Raw genomic sequence first — 22,856 nt, forward strand, 5'->3', positions numbered from 1 at the left:
CCTGCTCTAATTGGAAAGTGTCACGAGATAACTTTTGTTCTGAATTGGCGCAGTATAAATAAACTGAACTGAAATTGAATTGAATTTATAAAAAGTACTTCATCATCCTCAGGACTGAGGATAGTTTTAGTTAACACCATGTACTTAAAAAGATATACATTGATATTAAAGAATATTACAATACGTGTAACAATAGACGTTATTGATGTTTTTATCCAGGCCCACTCAGAAAAGTGGTCAAAAGTCCAGTGTCTTGTAAAAGGATATTCTGAAAGGATACTGTGAAGTCCCAGGGATCAAGCCATTAATTAACTTTATCTGCGTCTCACAGTCTGACCCCATGACACTCTTGTTACACATTCATTGTGATGACTTTGATCCCATGAGCATTGATGTAGGTGAGGAGGACCTTAGCCCGCCTCTCAATTACATCGATCAGCTTGTCGATGCCCTGTCGGCCGCCCTGGCTTTCCCAGTATGTCTGATCCAGGAACAGAGACTGGAGGAGTTTCTCCCTCAGCCTCATGCTCTTCAGCACCGACACAGCCTGCTCTGGAAGCCTGGAAAGACAGAATGTGAGAAAGAAGTACAATGAATTTGAGATGCTTTGTCAGGTACATGTCTAGGAGGCACAGCTGCTTGCAGCCACAGCTTCTCTTGCCAGGGATAAGTCTGGTTTGTTCTCAATAAGTGGAGCCAAAATATACCAACAGCAAGTCAACGCTGGCACTACTTGTGGAAGGGGCCTCTGTGCTTTTTAATCCATTCTCACTGATGGCTGGGGACATACACAATTTATTTCTCACTACCTGCAAGAGATTCATGGATTCTGTGTTAACCAAGTCAATTTTTTTTTAATTTGAAGGTAAAAAGGTAACAGAATAATATCTGTAAATTAACCCCCCACAGATGATGGATCAACATCATAGATTTGACAAAACATCATGTGTTAGTTGGCGAGCCTGCAGACATTGCGAAAAGAAAGCTCCTTAAAGCAGCCTGTCATGAGGAGACTATTAATACAAGTACAGACTGAAAGGTAGTACTTTTTGGCATTTTAACTATTTAAAAGAATGGGTAAAAGTAAGGTCAGGTCTTCATATGATATATATGAAGTAGCTAGTGACAGCTGTCAGGTTTAGAGCTGGTGTTAGTTGAGTGTACTGTTTTATGGATCACCTCACTTACTTTAGAGTGGATTTTAATACTGCCTGCAGAGGAGTTCTGCCTCACAGAAATGTTTGTGTAACTAAAATGACAAACCACAATAGAGAAAGGTGGGAAGCATGTGGACTTTGAAGATGGCTGGTAAAGAGCCATTTAGAGACTCAGAGGCTGCTACGTAGGCTATGTTTGGGTTTTCAAGCAGCTCAGCTTAGTTTGAAAAACTGTGATACGGCATGTTCCATATGCAATTTGAAATGTGCTTGGAATAAGATGTCAAGAAAATCTTTTATGTTTGATCTTAGTCAAAGAATCCCCTGTGATCTACAGATTATTTAAAATGTTCAAATAAAAATCATGTAGGCTGTTAATAATGTCTTACAACCTAAAGTTATCAGATAATTGCTAAATTTAGACTCATATTTCATTTGTATCTGATTTAAATGACTGAATAAAAGTTGTCTGGGACCAGATGTTCAACTCAGCCCACTCTACAGAACTGACTGTTCCTGATTCTAGTAAATGGAAAAGGAGTGTAATGAGTTGACAATTTGGGCTGACATCAGGCAAGAAAAAAAGCTTTTTCAATGAGTATCACAAGGATCCTCGCATGGGGAGGAGACACAAGCATCCTTGCCAAACCACAGTTTCTATTCACTCTCCACAGTGGTATGACTCACTGATTTATTGATCAAAAGACGAATGAAATGAAAGCGATGATTCTGCAGTGTGGTTTGAGATTACATACCCACACAGATCAGTTGGGAATAGAAAGAACACATTATCATGTCCCCAGATTCATATCCAAAACACATATTTACTTTCTAGAACCACTACATATTTACTGACATGATATGGGATTTTTAATATTTACACTGTAGTTTAAAAAGTTTAAAACACAACTACATGTTGTAACGGGGTAAAAATTTGAAACCCTGAAAAAGTGTCCACCAATCACTTACGCACCAACAATTACAACCAATGCTTATTGTGGGCAGTTTAATCTCAAAAAATATTCATGAATAAATGGTCCTGGACTCTTGCAAACTTTGCTCTGACCTATGAACATTTAGAGAAAAAAACTGATAAATTTGACAAAAATTCTTATTTTGCTCTCTCCTGTCTGTATGACCTGTCATGAACAAATCCATATTAATTTAACGGCCTTGTCAGTGTTGTGATCAAAACGTACTCTTTGATTCCTTCCAGGAGCCTGAAGTCCAGGTTGTCTTCATTGCGGTCAAAGAACCCTTTGTTGTTGGTGAAGACCAAGTGTCTGGGATCGTGACCCCTGTGGATGATGTTTGTCAGTTGTATGTGGCTCTGGTCCTGGCATTCGGCATGGTGGCCAAGTTCGACACACACATCTTCCTGCCTGGGCCTGAATCCACAACAACTGTGATCTAGACGGTTGTGAATCTGAAAAAGAAAATTCACATTTGTTAAGTGAAGACTTGTCTACTTGTCGCTGATATGTTGAGTATATACTCATGGTTGTCACTGGCCTTTTTGTCATTTTTTTAAAAGTTTTTGATGACCCTGGTAACTAGTAATTGAGTGGCTCCCTTTTACATCATTTAAGAATACATGATCAGTTAACTGCTCACCTACATAGGAACCATCTGTTTGGAGTGTTTCAGTCTGGTTTCAGAGTCCATCACAGCACAGAAACAGAACTGGTTAAAGTTAAGTAACCTTTAACCTAATGACCTCCTCATGCTGTCTTTGACACTGAAGATCACAGCATTTTATTACACAGATTAGAACATGAGGCTAGGATCACAGGGACAGCACTATGCTGGTTTAAATCATATTTATCAAATAGATTTCACTTCATTCACGTTTATGATGTTTCCTTTTTAAGTACGGTGTTCCACAGGCTTCAGTGCTTGGTCCGATCCTGTTCACCTTATGTTCCCTCTAGGAAATATTATTCATACTTGTAACATTAGATTGAGAGATGTCTGTTCAACATCTCTAGCACAGATTTATTATTTTTACTGTACAAATCTGTAAAGATTTTCATTGCAGTCACATCACTCAGTCCAAAATGTATCTTTCAATGATATGAATAGTTGTGATTTGTCTGGTATTTAATAGTAAAAATTATATGAAATAACTTATTTATATCACCTTTCTTCAACAAACCGGTTTATATGCCCTGTGGACTGGAAATTGAAATAAAAAAATAGAAGATAAATAATCAAAGATGTGGTACTATGACCTCAACTGTTGATTAAGTAGCTCAAAAGGTATACAAACTATGTGTTTTCCAATTCTACACTCTACTGTGGTTCCTTCTTTATGGTGAAAGGATGAATTAAATAGTTCTCAGGAAATGAATCCTCAGTGCCAAAATCTGATCTGTGATCTGGGATTCCCACACAGAAAATAATACCTCTGAGGATATTTAGCCTTTTTTCTGCAATAGCAGCTGTTGGAAGCCATTTCTGATGTCAGACCAAAAAGTCAAAAGACAAATTTGTATTAAGCATTTTGATTTTTGATCAGTAAAGTTGGGGTGGCTGTTTTCAAATTCACTGAGATCTAGAATCCATAAAATCTTTGTATCACCATATATGTTTTCATTTTAAAATGCTTTTAATACCTGTAACAAGAAGTCAAACAGGGCAAGTTTACTCCATTCATAGTGATGAACTGTGGAGCAACCGGAGTCGGGCTTTGGACTGGTGTTTTTATGCCAACACCTCTGTTTGAGGGAATTCTGGTACTCCTCCCATGTTAACCTCACAGTGGACCAGCCTGCAGCAAGGCCTTCTGGGTAGAGAGATGCATCCCATGACACCAGTGGACAGGGTTGGCCATCTAAAGAGGAAGGATCAAAAAAACTATATGGTTAGTTATACTGCTATAGGCTTAGACTGCCAGGGATCTCCCATGATGCACTGAGCCCCTCTTTCCTCCTCTAAATCCCCTTCCACACATTTTCATGTCCCATCATTGCACGTCAATAACTTGACTTCTTCCCCAGAGTCTTTGTGCTTTCTTGTCTCTCACGTTCCTATGGATCGTGTCTGGACCTTCTGCTGTGGTCCTGCTTGACACCGACGACTGTTATTACCACCTGTTATATTTCTGCATTATTATTATTATTACTACTATTACTACCACTACTGTCAAAATCATTATTGTTAATACTGTCATTGTCATTCCAATACTCTGTTGTTATGTATCTCTGTCTATGTACCCCCCACACTCTTCCTCTTCCTCTCTCTCTCTCTCTCTCTCCCCCACACAATCCAACCGGTCAAGGCAGACGGTTGGGGTCTGCTCCGAGGTTTCTGCCTTCTATAAGGAAATTTTTCCTTACTACTTTTGTTAAGTGCTTGGTCATGGGGGTTTTGTTGGGTTTCTCTAAAAAATCAGTTTGGTCTGGACTTGCTCTAATTGGAAAGTGTCATGAGACAAATGTTGTGATTTGGTGCTATACAAATAAACTGAATTGAACTGATATTATAATTAGAAACTATAGTTAAATTTCAGCAAATGTTGAGTTTCAGAGAGTTTTTAAACAGTTTTTTCTTAAATCCATCTGAGCAATGCTGTGTTATCTGAGGTAAAGTGGAAAAAAACAATACTTTTTTTCTTTGCAGAAGTTAGTCATGGATGGAAGAATGGTGACGTGGAGAAGAGAGAATAGTAGACAGTGGCTCTTTGTCTTTCGCTGTGTGTGTCCCTTGAGTGGCTGACTACATCTCTTTGGAAAGATCATTACAGAGTGTGCAGACATTTTCTCAGGGTTTTGACAAAGTAATGGGTAAAGGTAAATTTATACCTTGCAGAGATTTCCATGTGTATCACAGTGCTTTTTATTACACTGTTTTGGGGCATTTGAGATATAGCACAGCACTTTAACCTAATTGCTGACATTTGAAAATGAAAGGGTATGGAGGGGCCTGTCCCCCTCAGGACACTAAAGAGGTCAAGTCTATTAAATGAATCTTCCTCCAGTTTCATAACTCTTTCGACTTGTTTGATTATAGTGATAGTTTATTACTAATTTTGGTGCATACTTGTTTGAATATGTCTGGACTTGCCCTGGTCTCTGACTGGTTTCCTGGGAACTAGATTCATAAGGTTTTGGCAACACTCCTGGTCAGAACAATATTCAGCTATCAAAGTGGGACTGAATCATCAGCGCACATCTCTGGCGCATATCTCTCCTACCACAACTACATAGCGCCTGATTTATGGTTCCTTCATTTAACCCTTCCATACCATTCAGTTTCCTCAGTGGTTTACATAAAAACTGGTATATCGGTATACTGGTAAAACTGGTATATCTTTTGTGTCTTTTGACATACCGTGTAAAAAGCTGAACTTTCGGCTTACAGCCGGTAGTGTCCTGTTGAGCCCCAGCACCCTGTCCAGGTGAAAGGCGAAGACCTCTGTGGTGTCCACGGGGCTGTTGATTACTCCACACTGCCCTCCACATACATTGCTCAGTTTTGTGTCATTTAGGCTGGTCGTTGAACCGCTTGTCTCGCCCTCAAATATCAGAAGTGATGGAGAGCCTCCACGAGAAACTTCATTGATGCGCAAAACTTTGGCATCCGCGAGGAAGCGCATGGCTTTCACGTCCTGCGGGCTGAACCAAGGCGGTGCCCTCTGGCTGTAAATTCGGATAGAACTACTGTGGGAGCCACTCTGCAAATCTATGACAGGTTTATGGATTATATCCAAAGATTTATAATCAACATCTCTGCTTTCTCCCCTGGAAGTCTCGCGCGCAAAGCTGCGCTTAATTTGGCCCCCGTTTCGCCCCAAAGTGGCAAGTTTGTTCAGACTAAAAGCTGAGTTATCCGACCCACTTCTTCTCACTTTTCTCCTCAGTTTGGGTCTGATTGTACCTCGAATGTTTGCTGGTTTCCGACGCTTAGACTTTAGCGTTATGTACACTACGTTAGACCGTGTCGGGACCACAAAGCTCGCACGGGGCAAATCCACAGAATCCGGTAGCGCACCATTAATATCCAAATTATACAATCCACCAGTATGTCGGTACTTTTCTTTATCAGTCCTTCTGTCCCTGTGCTGCTGGGAGTATCCAACTTGTGAAACCATAAAAAACAAGTAAACAACACATGCGCTCGCAATTATCAAACTCCTTTTTGAAAGAGAACACCTCCGAAAGCTGCTCAATTTTAGAAAAGGGAAGCACGGCCAGTGAAAGCGAGACTTCCCCATTAGAACTTATCATTCACGTTAGCAACATTATCATGGTTGAGTGTCTTTTCTTGCGGCAAACTCAATGCATAAGGAGCTTTCAACTTCCGAAACTCATTATGGAAGGGAGGAAGGATTTGTGGTCACAGAGTGCACGGAAACAACTGCGAAGGGGATGGACAGGCTTGGAAACCACCCTCCAGACCGACATGAGGTCAACTGATCTGCCAGAATCTTTTTCTTCTTCTTTCAGATGTATTGTATGGTAAAAACACACAATAAGCACAGAAGGGACACCTTAGGGATGCATTCAATTTACTCCATAGCCCGCATCAGCCTGCGTGCGCTGAAATTCATTAGCCTAATCACCCTTGGACAACTCATAGGATTTCCGTTTACAAGCTCAATTAAACGATGTGCAGATGCAGCCAGGCTCTATCGAAGAAGCATGTTGTTCTATTTGAATAGACTGTCCTCATGCAAATCTTTCAGCTCAATGTAAAACCCTGTAGAAACAGGGTTCACAACATTGTCGCAACAATTACAGACACACATCTCATCTCATAGGGATTCTATTTGATGAAATTTAAATAAAGACTTTAGAAGTAAGGGTGGCGAGCAAGTCATTAAAGTTTTGAATCGAAGTACTGAAAATATTTGGTCCCCTACAGGTTAACGCCACGCGTTTTAGGCGACACCTACTGGTCAGTTTCCTTCATTCTTATTTGTGTGAGTCTCTTCAGATCGCGGGCTCACTGCGGGATAGAAAAACACTGAACAGCAGGAAACAGAATCTGCGGCGGTACGGAAATACAGGCTGGGCGCTGCAGCTCCCTCCTGAGTTTAGAACCATTGTGCTGTGGCCTGTAAACATACTGATGCTCACATTAAAGTAAGATGTTATTGTCATTGTAGAAAACACGCAATGACATTCAGGGACAAACAAAAACTGGGCTAAATATATAAAATGCTATAAAATCAATAAACAGATGCTCTCATTTCATTCACACACATTCTGCACATTCAAACTTTTTTTTTTTTTGCCATACACTCATTGCCAATTTATGCTGTTAAAAGTGAGATGAAAAACGACATTGTTCATGATGATAAATAGTCCTCATGGGTATTATTCATAAATTGTAAATTACTGCACATTAAAGGGGTGTAATTTCATGGTGATGGTGTAATAGCACGGTGATGGCTTTAGGATAAAAAACTGTTCATAAGCCTCGTGCTGCGTGTTTTGACAGATCTGTAGGTGACAGGTGATGGGCAGAGTGAGTCCTTCAGGACGTTGTTTGTCGAGCATGTCCTCCTGGACGGGGAGCTGTTGATTAATGATGTTCTGCGCGGTCTGTATGATCCTCTGCAGGGACTTTTTTGACTGCTGGCGTACCACAGGAGGACGCCGTGTTTGAGGACACTCTGAATGCAGCAGCGGTATGACACGTGTATGTTGGGACACGTTTACCTTCCTGAGTGTCCTCTGGAGGTGCAGCTGCTTTTGTGCCTTGTTGACCATCTACAGATCAGGTTAAGTGTCGTTCTGAGTCCTGACAACCATGTTGCGATCTTTTATGTATTTACAGCAATTCAACAAATGTAATATTTTACCTTAAGAAGAGTAAAAGTGGAACATGTAATTTCTATATTTACTTTATTTATTTATGTAGCCTATATTTTTTTTAGTACATTTACTAAAGATTACAAAAACCCTCCCATAAGATCGCAGGTTATTTCAGACACCAGGCATGATTTTCTGCATTCTACAGTATTTGCATGGCTCTCATGTATCCACTGCAGCCCTTATGCGTCGGATTGAATGATTAGATAATATGCAGCACCTGGCTGAGAGTCAGTCCTTAGCACTGCAGACACACACGGCCTCTTTTGTGATTTTTATCACTGTGAATCAGCGCTTTCACAGAAAACAAATCTTCATTTTTAGCATGCTTCAGGCAAAATACACGCTTTTGCTTTTATTTGTTGCCACATTATTGACGGTGAGCTGTCAGAGCAGGGAACATGAAGCTGAACAAGGTATAGAAAATTGGTCTGTGATGATGGATGTGAGGAAGTCTGAGGCTGTTGACTGAAATCAACTACCTTGGATGTTTGTTTTGTTTTCAAATTTTCACTTTCAGGTACTAAAAGTGGTGAAAATGCCACAGCTAGCAAACTGGAAACATTTGATTTCGCCTTTAACTCGACCAATATGACTCATTTCGTCTATGGGATTTCTGCAAATATGGTTGCTGTGCTGTTGTATGGAAGCAACTTTGTGCCTGTGAAAAGGATTGAGACAGGAGATGGTACAGAGGACTTTTCTTTACATTTAACCTTTTGAAACATTTTCACCTGAAGTTGTTGATGATGAAATGTTGAAATGATGTTAAAACATTTTTTTGAGATTTTGTTCTATGTTCTCTTTCCAGGTATGTTTTTTCAGTGGATAAACTGTGCAGCAATATGGGTTGTATCTATGATTGGAGACTTGATGCTTCAATCGCCCAAATTCTACCCTTTTGCAATGCTTGGAGGCGTCATCTGGGCTACAGGTATTGTCTGTGCGTTTTCGTCTCATAGAATCAAGTCTCCTTTAAGTGTTGTGGATGTCAGGTTGCTGCAGATGGACTTCGAGATGGAGCATACAATTTAAAGATTGGCATTCTGCTGCAGTCGACCCTGAAATCATTTTGTTGATTCTTCCTGCGAGAGAACTGAGAGCAATTTTAAAGACACTGACAGTGTGTTTTAATTTTATGCTGTACATGATACAAACAGTACTTTACTGAAATACTGTTGATAGTGAACTATTTTGACCTAAAAGGGATGTGCCACTGAATATCTCTATGGCTGACTTTTTGATTGTTAGTAACAATTTACAATTCCAAAGAAAAAAACCCCAAAATAAATAAATAAATAAATGAAAGTTAAAAAAAAAAATGGGCTGAGCTGTCAATGCCTCGTGGTATTCACCTTTTGCCAGCTAGAAGTAGCTCATATCTGTCATCATAGATTGTGAATTGTATGCACAGCTGACACCAGTCGGTCAAGGAGACACCTTTTCAATGCCCAGTGTCTTTGTCAGGCAGACATCTTTCATGAGAGTTGAAATACTGTCACAAGCTCTCTTTCCATTGTGAGATGATGGCACACTCAACATTTATTATTATCAAATATCAGTACATTCTTGTCCAACATTGTGTTAAAATAGGACACAGAGTACACTGGATGTTTATCAGAAAGCTTTCATATCAGCTTTCAATGAAGCTGATGTAACATTCAGCTGCATTCTTTGTCTCTGCTTACACTATTGTTGGTATTGAAAGAATGTAGTCGTTAGTCATCATCTCCACTAGAAAGGTAAAGCACCACACTATCTATAAGACGTGCATGTTGCTAACTTTTTGTCCCATTTCTTCTACAGGAAATATTACAGCTGTTCCAATTGTTAAAGCGATTGGCCTTGGTCTTGGGATTTTAATCTGGGGATCCTCTAGTTTGTTGATGGGCTGGGCCAGTTCCAGGTGAGACAGATCCATTTCCTTTGTTTTAAGTTTGTGAATAACTTGTGCATTCTGGGACATTTAAGTGAGTGAAGGCAATTCTTGGTTCCTGTAATAGAGAATGTCACTTTGTGTGATGAGCAGATTTGCTTAATTTCCTAATTCAATGGAAACTAAACTAAATGTGACTTTTTGGCAGGTTTGGCTGGTTTGGAATTACTGCTCAGGATGTTTCCAGGCCGATATTAAATTATTGCGGCGCTGGGTTGTGTCTGCTCAGGTAAACTGTAAATTTGAAGGAGATGTTTCCCACCTTCTTGGCATTTAAATAGTTTAATTCTGTAGCTGCTACACAAACAAAAACCACAGTCCCCTTTGTTTTCTGTCTGTCATTCTGAGCTTTGCATGGGATGACAGACATGACTTTTGTGTTTGTTCCAGTGGCCTGATCTTTTTCTTTGTGAGAACAGACGTGGAACTGCATCCTAACTCAGAATCGATTCCATTACTTATTGACAGAGTAAGCTCTTTGATTTCATTCTTCACTTTTTCTGACATCACACTCAAAGCAAATTTATATTCACCGATATTCTCTCAAGGAGTTTCTGAAAGAAAATCAGTTCCTGCCACTTGGTTTCTCAGAGTGAGGTGTAATGACTTTTGTCTTGTTTTGTGCTTGTCTGATGGTGTCCTTGTTTTTGAAATACAACATGACTCCATGTTTGGATGCTTTTCCTTTCTGCAGAGAACGCATTCAGGCAGCTATGGACCAAGTTCCTCAGAGTTCTGGATAGATGTCATTGGGCCAAAGACCAGGCGGTTCATGTGAGTTGAACTCATTAGCAGTCAGTTAGCTGTGTGGACAAATATAGCACAGACAGGGGAAGCTTTATGATACATTGATTTTATTTATTTATTTTTTTGAGTAAACTGTCAATAGAAATGTACCTCAAAGACAAATTGAAATATTTTAATTGACTCCTAGGCTTTCTCAAGAGGCATTAGTTACTCAGTCTATGCTGCTGCTGACTGGCTTGGTTTTGTTTCCTAGAAAGTGTTTCTTTTGTGGTGACGTACAGGAAGCCTTTGTTTTAATCATGACTTAAAGGTAATGTTGGTGATGTATTTTACAAAGAAGGAAAAAAGACCTGAAAAAAGCCTGACCTGATGGCCAACCTGCCTGCCTGTTCTTGCCGACGGGTGTGCGCTCTGCCTGTGCTGCCATTGCTGTTGCCTGAAGTCTTCCACAAGGCTAGGCAGGTGTATTGCTAAAACTATTAGCAAGCTAGTTGCTTAAGAATGGCAGAGAAAGTGCTGCCAAAATTTCCTAATGCTAACATGCTATCTTGACAGCTGAAGGGAGGAGGACATTTTTTTTTTATTTTAGTTGGGTACTTTCAAAATCTGACTTCTCATGTCTGCAACAAACCCCAGCTTTAATAAAGAGTCTCATAATTAAGACAACACATTCATCCCACTGTCAATCAATGTGCAGTGGCAAAATAATAAGTAGGGGAAAATGTAAGCACTCAATGAAACGAAGCAATCAAACAACAAAAATCATTTGATAAGTGCAGAAAAATGCTGTAAACCTAGTGAAAGACTTCAGAAGTGCAAGTAAGGGTAAGTAATTCACATCTCTGTCATTCCAAATGTTTTGCTAAAATAGATAAAATTATAAATATGTGAATATATGATTCAAAATCCATCCATCATGCAGTTTCTCAGTCTCCTCACCCTTTCAGAGGCTGTCTGCTTGCTGTCATGTCTGGCCTGCTGTACGGGTCCTCCTTCATACCCATCCTCTACATTAAGAACCATTCATCGTGCCATGACAGCATATTTCATGGAGCCAGCGTCTATGGTGAGATAACAGTGTTTGACAGCAACCACATTGGAACTCTAAGCTACTATCCATGCACCTACTTGAAGACAAAATGGAATAAACATTAATGCTTTTGCATTGCTCTTTTTCTAACTTATGATATTGATTTTATTGACTGAACTTATAAAGTTATAGGAATAAGGTTTAATTTTAGGCTTCTATGTGTGGTGGCGAGGGGGTGGGGGGTTGCTATTGCAAACCTACAGGGATTAGCACAAATGATGTAAAACTTTGCAATTCTTGATTGAACCTCTTCACAGACCTGGACTATGTTCACGCACAGTGTTCTGGCATTTTTGTTGCAAGCACAGTGTACTTTGCCATCTACTGTGCTGCCATGAATAACAGGCCCAGGGTCTACTCCAGAGCTGTCCTACCAGGTAACGCGCAGGTTATCAGACAGAGGTTTTGTGGAATAACCTTTTGAGTGATTATTCAGTGACATTGCTTTTCACAATGTTAACACTTTATAAGATGCATTCATTTAACAGGTCAAAATCGAGACCCATAATGAGGGAAAGTAGGACATGTCTTTATTTTCAAAGCCCATAATCCAAAATAGTTGAGAACATGTCTAGATGAACCAGAGTGTCTGCTTCACAATTGCCATGTTTAGCTCAGCCAGGGAATCTAAAAACTGACTCGTGGCTAGAGCATGACACCATTTTCCACCAGCTGATTCATTTGTGTGGACCGTAGACCTGCCATACACAAGAGGCCACCATCATGTCTAATAATAGTTTCAGTTTGACCCAAAATGGGAAGAATGAGAGGAAGTGCAGCAGCTTCCTTTTCCAAGCTGTATATGCAAAGACATCCACTCAGAGGAAGGTTGGATGTGTTGATTCAGAAAAAACAATCACGATCAAACATGCCCCCTCCCTGTCTCTGTCTGTCCGTCATGTCTTTACAGAAATCAATGAATTTCACGAGGTGAAATATTGACTGTATTGTCTTTGTTCTGTTTTCAGCTGAGTATGTAGTATGTCTACAAGATTATCAAATTATCACATTCTGTTATTTATATTTGACAGAGCATCCCAACTTTTGTGCTGTCAGGGTTGTACAAATACATAGATGTCTGCATTTTATTCCTGTTCCCCCCTGTTCATGATTTTGACTTTTTTTTTGTATATGCTTTGTGAACTATATTTGCTTTCCTTGACTCCTTGTGCTCTTCAGGTCTATTGTCTGGATTGATGTGGGCATTGGCCACGTACTGCTGGTTCCTAGCCAATAACTACCTGAGTGCTGTCATTACATTTCCTATTGTCAGTGCAGTAAGTACATCATGTCCTGACACCTGAATGGGCTGGTCAATAGAAATGAAGAGTGTCTGTTCATTGCCACTTGGTCTGACAGATTGGAATTTGCACATGGCCCAGAGAAAATTCAGATTCTTGTTCTGTGTAAGGGAAATGCAAACACTCAGTTTTTCAGAGGTTTCAGTTATATTTTGAATGCATCAACATCCGTGTCTGACATGACATTCAGATTTAGTCATGCATGATTTATCTATTTTTGAGATTTGCTTCTTATCCCAATATTGGCCTTGTTCTTAAATGCAAATGAAAGCTGCTCATTATATTTTTGGTCTCATGGTGCATCCTCTGGGGACCACAGAACTCAATTTCAATATATGATTTACTTGGAGAAAAATGCTTGTAAATGGGAAATTTTTACATAAAGGAAAAATCATCAGTAGTTATCCTCTGGGGCCAATTTTATGGCAATTTAGCCAGTAGTTGTTGAGATATCTTTCCCCAGACCAGTGATGAATGAACCTGCTATTCTTGGGCCCTGCTAGGGCTCAGGGACTCAGGTCATCTTGTGCAGTTCTGTTTGCATTGATGCTTTAAGGCAGCATGTATTTTTATTTGCTTTCACTCAATGTGTGTAATGAAAACTCGCTCAGTTGTATATGCTATACTGCAGTATGCTCTCAGTGAATGTACAGCAGCATGTATGTGTACAGCGTAATTAAAATAAATTGCGGCAGAAGATGTATCACAGTGAAGTGATGTGTGTGTGATTTTTAAAACCTCTCCTGGCAAGGCCTTCCAAATTTAAAAGTCAGTGACTTTTAATCATTGGTCTGTGCTCACTAACGGTTTGTTGTTTGATTCTCTCTCTCTAGGGATACGGTCTGGTTGCGGCACTGTGGGGGTCCTTGGTGTTCAAGGAGATTAAGGTACGCAGCACATTGCTGATCATGATCAATCAAACTCTAAGGCGCACAATAAATCTAAATGAGGGTTCACTGATGAAACTGAAATTGACCTACAGATTTGTTGTGAGTTAATTAATTTTTGAACCTTAACTATTATTCCTTCATGAAACAACACAGTATAAACCAAATATTTTGATAAAAGCTGATGTTAAACACTTTTGTCTCGCTCAGGGGTTAGCCAACTGCTTCATCTTCTTCATAGCCTCCTGTGTTGTGCTGACTGGCTCCTTGCTGACCGCCATTTCAAAGCTCTAAACAAAAAATGTGCACAGAAATCATTTCACGATTTGTCATGTTTTCATTATACACACACTCATTCATTCCAGTTGTCCAAATGATTTGAAAAGATTGTCCTTGGTTTTATAAAACTCTTTGTACGCCATTAAAATAAACCAAAGTCTAGAGTCTAAAGTATAGATTTCTTTATACCACCAGGCATTGTACCCTGAGCTAACATTTGGTGGCAGTGTCCTACAGGAATGGCCATCATGCTTTCTGGTTGGTCCACAGGGGAAGTTTGCTGTTAAGCCATGTATTTGTTGTTGAAAACATATTTTGTCACTCATGCTTTCTTGAGTCGCTGCTAATAAAATGTCCTTCCTTAATACATCACTTGCACAAAAACAGTGGTTATGTCATCCTGCTGCACATATCTCTCTGTATGCTGACAGCATGATTGTTTCTGTGTCATTGTGTGCTTTATGTCAAAATGGCTTTGTCACATTTTTCACACAACCTGCTAAAAAAACATCTATGATACTGACACATAGCCATCTACTTGTGCCCCTACAGACAACATTTTCTGTTCATTTTGATTTATATTATCTATATAAATAGATATTTGGTATATATACAGTGTTTATATTTCTGTCAAAACTGTGGTTGTTTTCTTGCTGTTCATGCCACCATGTTTTTGTCTTCTTCTCCCAGCAGAGCTCAGTTTGTGTTATGGCATCAAAGCAATGTGCTCTGATTGATCTGGAAGGTGCGCATGGCGGGAGGGTGATAGCACTCAATATATAGAGAGAGCTTATCATGAATGAATTATGTTTGGTTTGCAGGAGAACGTGTTAATGAGGTTTTGCTGCGCAATTAGTTAATTAAAACTGACTAAATATTTGAAATAAAACAAAAAAGCACTGATTGGATGCATGATGCCGACACAACACTCCTGGTTTTGCCAACAGTGAGATGAACATTTTGAGAGAGCAATTTTTCCAGTGGTTAAATTATTCGTTACAGCCCTTTGCAAACCAGAACTTAGGCCACCATCTGGACAGACAAAAGTAGACATGAATTATTAAGAGGTAGCAGATCATTACTGTCCCGAAGTATGTTGCATAACCTGGGTTTATTTTTGATTTATTAGAGTTAAAGCAACACAAAGGTTGAATTTATTTGATTAAAAACATTACATGTGCTACAGCTATTAAAAAGCTGAGACTTCAATGTCACTTGTGGTAACAAAGCAATGCATACAGCTCTTGTCCAGCGGTTTAGACCAATAAACATTCATGATGAAGTGAGCTCTCAGCATAGATCATGTAGGTGGGGGGAGGTGGATTCAGGGTGAATGTTCTACAGCAGAATATAATTACAAATGTACCTGATCTCAGTTCCCAGTGCTGACAGTTTGCGCTCACATACGGATCAATTTTCAAAACAAATCAATAGAGGCCACCAAATCAAACCATAGGGATGATAAGGAGGGGGGAAAGGTCAGACTTTAGGTCTGGCCTCCCATATCTCTATTTTTTCAACTAGTCTGATTGGCTGTGTGGTTATTTTTATCATACATATTAGCAACTTTTCCAAATGAAAGGTCAAACTATTTCAGAATGCTTTTTTACTTTTAGTTAACTGCAATCTACAGACTGGGACTACTTTGCGCAAGAAAGCTCATCGAGAACACCACACATCAACTCACATCACTGCGACACTGTGGACATTATTTTTATTGAAGTTTGTGAAAGAAATCGGTTTTTACAAGAGCCCAGATTTGCCTTGCATTTCTGAGTGGATGCCCTTTTTAAAGACTATTTTCTTGGCATTCATGCTTCACTGGACAGGTTACACTGACAAGCTACAGACACAGAAATGAGAGATGACACAAGTTCTCTGGATAAGGCAGGCGTTCGCCCAAGGACACGACATTTGGCTGCAACATTTTATCCAAACATCATGCCTTTGTTCGTCTTGTTATTTTAAAATTTTTATACAGTTCAGATCTGCTAAATCTATTGCTCCATGTTGGCAGATAAAACTTCCGAAATGTCATTGCTGGCTTGTTTCAGGATGTTAAAGAACAAAATTCCAAACTCTTTTTTTTTTTTTGGTTTCTTTGGCTGCACTACATGGAACTGCTGTACATGTCTTGTGCATCGTTTTGTATGAACTTGCACAAAGTTCAATGTGGCATATAGTGTTCAGCCATCTTGAGGCGTTTCCTCCTTGGGGCGGAATTTAAGGCCCCGTCAGTTTAAACAAACTCATCTGCACACCATGTATTTTGTAATTTTGAATTTGTAAAATTCACTGTTCAACCAGTAATAAAATCAGATCATCTGAAACTGAAATGTTCACCATTTGCGAATCATTACTGTGTGGTACTGAGTTAAATCATGTTTATTAGATTTTAATATTCAGTTCAGCTGGAACTGATACATTTCCATGCAGCAGCTGTATTAGTCTTGACAGTCAGCTGTATTCTAAACCCTTTGAAAATGCTTTGAAATACTACTAAGCTTATCAACGCCAACTGAAAGCAGCAGCTCCCTCAACTCCAGTTTGTTTTTAACACATGCGGTGATGTGAGTTGACAAGTTTGTAGATGAACAGTCTTGATATGAAAAGTTGCTGTGGACAAAGCAGTTCTGAGCTGTTATCTTCTGCTCCGTTCATCAAAGTTAATCCAGAATTCAACTGAACCCATTAAGAGGTTCTGAGAAGCTTGTGTAATTCATTGTGAAACATACTTAATCTCCAAAATTGACTTGCTGACTTGACTATCCTCAGCTGTTTCAGTGTATAATTGATATTTGCAAGTAAAGTGAAAAGACGAGACATGGAGTGGAAATTGCACATTACTTTAAAATCCCTTCTTAATTAACAACGCCATGCCCTGTGAATACTCTGACACAGAGTGGGAGGGACAAATGGACTTAAGATACTTAAGATACATAACTGATAACAAAACTTGTTACTTGAGGTGAATGAAAGAGTTATTTTGTAGACCAAAATAGACTTGTTATAGTCACTCACCTTGAGATTCATTAACGTAATTCTGCCTTTGTGGATTGCTTTATTTTTGCTTTGAGAACCTTGTCAGCCAGATTGAGCTCCTACCCTGGGATCATCTTTTGCCCATGTTTGCTCTGGTACAATTAATGGCTAATGTACTTTGGGATGGGAAATTTGGTGATCATGTGTGATACTTTACGTGCATGAATATCTTGCAAGGTGCATTCAACTTTAAAGCTAATTTCTGCTTCTCTTATAGGGAGTGAGGCATGAAATTAAAACATTCTGTTGTTTAAACTAGAGCAGCATTTGCCACACTCCATGACTTTTTAGTGAAGAGCTTTAGGTTGAAAAGAAAATTTGTCATAATGGTGATATGCTCTTTAACAGGATTATCACACCCAGAGAATCCCATCCCTTTAGTCATGTAAATCTGGGATGCACAGAGAATCAGTAAAATGCTTTGTCAGCTTAATTTACACACACATACACACACACACGTACACACAAACGATTAGAGTTTGCGGTGTATATATGCATGATGCAAGAAGGACAAAACGTTTCTAAATTAGCCACTGCACAGTAAAGGTCTTTTAGATAGGTACAAACAGGAACAAAGTGACTTTGATGTTTTAGCACATCCTATTTAAAAAGTTGTTCTTGCTAAACCGCCTTGCCTGCATATATTACACTGTATATTAAAACCCTTTTGAACCACTCCTGTCAGTACTTATTTTTCTACTCTAATTAAACTGTATACGTTTAGAAAAAAGTCATCTAATTGATTTGTAGAATGTAATTACAGTCAGGCCTCATTCTCATTAAATACAGCCGCTTTGGCTCGCTACAACACACCTCATCCTGAAGCAGAAGGTACTCTTTAGAGCGAAAATCTAAAATAAGACTACCAGTAAAATTATTAAAAGAAAAGCTTAAATAAGAGCTCATTTGTTTATTTATGAGAAAAAAAACATTCTCAAGTCTGTGAGGTAAATATGAAACTATTGTATGGTCAGTAGCTTGGCATAGAAACTGAGGAAGCATTGGCCTCTGTGCAAAGATAAATGCATGGAAAAGGTTAAATGCAAACAGCTTGCAGCAGTGAGTGATCAAATGGGCCCGTTACAGTTTGTGGTCAGTGCTAAAAGCAGAGCAGAGGGTACACGCCTGACATTCTTTCATGTTGTATCACAACACCTAGATAAGGCAAGGGCATATGAATGTGTTTTACACATGGACTTTTCATCGACCTCTGTGATCTTGAAGCTCACCTTAACCTTGATTTTATTTTTATGCAGCCGACCTCAGCTTGTCAATCAGAGCAGATGTCCTTAAGGCTGTAACCTGTTCCTCAATCCAGAGGCTAAAGATTACCTTCTGTTTCCTGTTTTTAGTGAAGCTAGCGGGCTGCTGTCTGTGGCTTTATATCTCCTCGTAATTGTTGTTGTGCATCTGTCATTTTTACCAGTGCAACAGAAGCACATGAATGAGTTCAAGGATGGAGAAATGATTATATCATGCGTCAGAATTAGGTTCAGTATATTTCTATTGGCTGTGCTCCAGCTTAGAAACCTTTTTAAGAAGAAACCTGAGATCAAAGCCTGTCCTGTCCTTCTGCATGCCATTCTGTTTAATCGAATTTAGAAAATGAAAGAAGATTATAAGCTGCTGCTGAACAGGTTAAAGCATGCTATGATGTGTTGCTAGGGACTGCACGTACCAGGAGTATTATAAACTATTTGAAAGAAAATAGGTTTATATTTCTTCATAACGTAAACTGGAGAACAACTGCACATAACCTAATAACTGAATGTTTTTGGCTAACAATGTGCGACACATAATTGGTTGGAATAGTCACACCAAGTCAAGTTATCCAGAGCTTACCCAGCAGTCAGAAGCAGACGGAAGGGTAATCAATGATGGTTGGCTAGACAGCTTGGCAGAAAGTGACTGATAGCTGATATACACAGAAAGTAGACGCAAATGAATAGAAGCTGGGTAGGCAAAGTGAAGGGTCAGGCAATGGGCTGAAGTGTGATCTTCCAAAAGGTCTGAAATGGTGAGGTTTGAATAACAGAGTTACTCAGATGTAGAGGAAGGGAGATAGAGGAGGATACAGCTGCCATGGAATAAATAAGGAATGAGGATCCTGGATCAGTTTGACTGTAAAATTAATAATTAATGGGAGAATTATGTGCTCTAGCAACAACATATGTAGGAACATTTGAGCATAAACTGTCACTCAAGGTCGGTAAGCTAACTAAAAACTAATTTATACTCAACAAACTTGTTTGGAGTAATTCTGTCATCCTGTCAAAAGATTACCGTTTGAAACTGGATAAGAAGCCAAGTGCAGATTCACAGATGGCAGAAATGTGACATGTAGGTTTAATGCATGAGAAACTTAAGGGTCCTCAGTCTCCACAGTGCTGTCTACAAATCTGTCTTCATTTGACAAAATGTCCTCACACGCAGATTCAAGCTACAGTACATGAGACCAAAGGTTTCATTTGCATATATGAAGTGGTTATGAAAGATGGAAAAAAAGAATTATATGAAAAGCTACACTGAGAATAACATTGATTCCCACAAACCAGTCAGCCACCCCCAGACTTCAGACAAGACGGAACAAAAACTGCATGCAATCAAAATTAAGGTGAAAGTCATGTCATTTTAAAGGGTGTGTCATTTACTTTGTCATCAAAAAATATAAGCAGTTAGCATATATAAAATGAAACCATCTATTGTTGATTTTGTAGGACAGACTCCCTGATGGACAGATGAATTTCCTCCTGGTTAGATAGTCTTGATGGTCTGAGAGACCTTCGGTGGCCTGGAGTCACATCCATCTGAAAAATATATCAACACCTGCTGATACAGCTTGTTTTGTTTCATTTATTCATATAACACCGATATAAAATGAACATGTAGAAACGTAGAAATGAAATGATGCAATCAATTCAATTCCTTGTCAAGATTAAAATTTTGGATGGACGCTAACCTTTGTCTTCAGATCTTGCTGTTTGATCCTGGGGTGTGGTGTCTGGTTCTGTCCAGATACCTGGCTGTGGTGGGTCACTGTCCAGTGGATTATCAGGCTGCACCCCCAGCAGAGAAATCTAAATTGTGTTTTTTGCATATTCGTGGTTTGTGATTATGTTTAGGCATAAGTCTGCTGCTCTTACAGCTTGGTTCATATGCTATATACCGTTAGCCTGATGGCTTTTAATAAATGAAGTTCCTCGACATACTCAGGTGGGTAAGAACAGACTTGGCTGTTTTCTGAGGGCCGTTGTTTGCTTTTACATCACTTGCAGAGTCATAGTGCACCATTCATGACAGTTTCAACACAGCGTCGTGCAACTGCAGTTTTACTTCAGTATGAAGTGAGCAAAGGCTTCCATTTTCAACTGGCCACATATTGTTGATCTTCCTACCTTATGTTTTTCTTCTTCTGTCTTTTTCCTTTGTCCATTTCAAACAAAATTGCTAGTCAGCCATCTTACTCACAGCCTTTTACTGGGTATAGGCTAGAAATGTTTATCACTTGGCAAGCAAGGCCAGTTTTGTGCTGCAAGTCAGTAACACATCACAGCAAGCAAACGTCCAATCAAACGTTTTAATATCCACTACATTATGACTTCACGGCTGTTTTAGCAAACTTAGTACTAGCATAGGAAACCATTGCCAATCTTTTCAAGTCACCGCAAGACTTTATGCTGTTATTAAATCTGCTACTGAGTCTGTCTCAGTGGAAACAGCTAGTCTATCCAGGGTTTCATTAAAAACATGTTGTTCTATGTTTTATGTCTCTTGCTTAATCTGATGCTCTTTTCCTTAATTTGTCAGATAAAAGCAGGCTCCATTTCCCTTCCTCCTGCAGAGGTTCTTAGTGGAGGACAAGCCTCACTCAAATGAGGCCACTCAAGTGAGCAGGACATTATGTCTGAAACTGCAGTTGTACTATCTGAATCGATGACTCACTACTTGATGCAGGGCAAAGTCCATCTTTTGATGAAAATCTTGTGAGATTATCAAACTTTCGGAACGGCTACTAAGTGAATCTTGTGGTCATCCTCAATCATCACCTCTAAGGTCAAGACTGAACTTCGTTGGTCTGAGAAGTTGTAGGCCATTTTATCTATAGTGCCACAATTTTTTCTGACAATGGAACTGCTGGACAATGATCTTATGCACAAATACAAGGCTGCCAAGCATCTTTTATTTATTTATTTGGATGTACATATGTTTGCAGTACAGTACGTCATATAAAGTATGTATGTACAGTATGTTGACAGTATAGGCAAATTATCTTCAACTGTATTTAATAGCTCTACATGTTGAATGCTTGATTCTTGAAAAAAATGATTTGAGGAAAAATGTTATTTTAGTTAAAGCTACTCTTTTTTTAGATAATGGAAAAGGTAAATTAGGCTTTTCAAAGCAGCTTTGTTTCTGAGAAATAATTATAGAACTTCAAGCTGCAAGGCGTCACTGTGCACAGCGTAGAATGATTGCTTTTTACTGTCAAAGGTTTATGCATTGGCTTTAGTAATATGTAGTCATAATGAATACCTGTAACAGAAATATGGACTAAAAGTGTCATCTGGTACTGACAGTGTGACAGAGAATTGAAAAGATTGGCAAGTGTCATTGTTTGACATTTGAAAAGTTAGGATCTCTAAGGTGAATTTCACTTCAGTCCCTCTGATGATTGAAATCAAATCTGTCTGAAGTCAGCACCAGTGGAATTATATGCTAGCATGAATCATAATACATCCATCTGCTGATGCTTGGTCTAGACAGAGACAGGGACAGAAGGACAGGGCCACAGTTGGGGGCTCAGCGAACACTTTGTAACGGAAGAGGTGCTGTGACCTTGCGCCAATATTGAAAAGCTAAGCTTGACAGAATGTACACAGTAATTCACAACAGTTAACTGTACTGTTTTCAGTATTGCTATATGAAAACAATAATAATTAAAGGTTGATGAGTGTTATTTCACTCTGCCTCCATAAAAGTAGATGCAACTGACCTTAATGTATCAGCACTTTTTCTGTTGTTAAGACTAGTTATTTTTGCTGTTTTGGTTGTCCGTCCAATGTGGCATTGCTGTAAACTATTTACATCGCCCTGGCAAATCACATGTCATTTACTCAGCAACATCATTAACTAACCTGTGATGAAGTGCTGGCCACAGACTTACATACATTGGCTGGCTGGGTCCCATTTAGCATTTTCATCCTCTCTGTATGACACAGTAGAACAAAAGCATTAAAGATACTTTTGTGTTGCACCAATATCAGCAAAATACATGTTCAGCTGTTGAGCACTAAGAACATGCCTACATGTCCTATCTTGCTCTCCGGAGTGTCTCTCAGTGTCTCTGGGGTTGAACTGCACAGTGATTGACAGTTAGAAGATGTCTGCCAGGATCCTGGACACTTCTAATGCACTGGCCTCTGGCCATGAGTCCTGAACCCTGAGGCTGTAAGCCCTGCAGCTTTCAGATTAATAGTAACAGAAACAGAACTGAGTCTGTTTCTATGTAACAGTTTTCAAATATCACACAATATCACTGAGCTGTGGTTTTTACTGGGGCCTGTGGTTCCCAAAGTGGGCTTAGTGATGTAGTCAGTAT

At 39.3% G+C, this 22,856-nt stretch overlaps 2 protein-coding genes across 5 annotated transcripts; one reads left to right on the forward strand and one right to left on the reverse strand.

Moving 5' to 3' along the window:
- gask1b (golgi associated kinase 1B) lies at positions 1–6,887 on the reverse strand. Its single transcript, XM_046407171.1, has 4 exons — positions 5,490–6,887; positions 3,773–3,990; positions 2,357–2,583; positions 1–560 (listed from the first exon to the last, which is right to left on the reverse strand). Exons 1-4 carry the CDS (start codon positions 6,370–6,372, stop codon positions 353–355), a joined length of 1,536 nt encoding a protein of 511 aa, XP_046263127.1. The 5' UTR covers positions 6,373–6,887; the 3' UTR covers positions 1–352.
- Positions 6,888–7,811: 924 nt separating this feature from the next.
- LOC124068592 (transmembrane protein 144-like) lies at positions 7,812–14,599 on the forward strand. 4 transcript variants are annotated; one of them, XM_046406975.1, is made up of 12 exons: positions 7,812–7,884; positions 8,496–8,663; positions 8,787–8,909; positions 9,782–9,881; positions 10,060–10,140; positions 10,302–10,380; positions 10,606–10,685; positions 11,606–11,724; positions 12,006–12,125; positions 12,928–13,025; positions 13,883–13,936; positions 14,411–14,599. In XM_046406975.1, exons 2-12 carry the CDS (start codon positions 8,567–8,569, stop codon positions 14,519–14,521), a joined length of 1,062 nt encoding a protein of 353 aa, XP_046262931.1. In that variant the 5' UTR covers positions 7,812–7,884; positions 8,496–8,566; the 3' UTR covers positions 14,522–14,599. The 4 variants fall into 4 exon arrangements, with proteins under 4 accessions (XP_046262931.1, XP_046262930.1, XP_046262928.1 ...); XM_046406972.1 differs by lacking the exon at positions 7,812–7,884 and adding an exon at positions 8,179–8,391; XM_046406973.1 differs by lacking the exons at positions 7,812–7,884; positions 14,411–14,599 and adding exons at positions 8,181–8,391; positions 14,147–14,386.
- The last annotated feature ends 8,257 nt before the right edge of the window (positions 14,600–22,856 follow it).

This window comes from Scatophagus argus, chromosome 12, assembly GCF_020382885.2.
Source record: "Scatophagus argus isolate fScaArg1 chromosome 12, fScaArg1.pri, whole genome shotgun sequence".
Lineage (NCBI taxonomy): Eukaryota > Metazoa > Chordata > Actinopteri > Scatophagidae > Scatophagus > Scatophagus argus.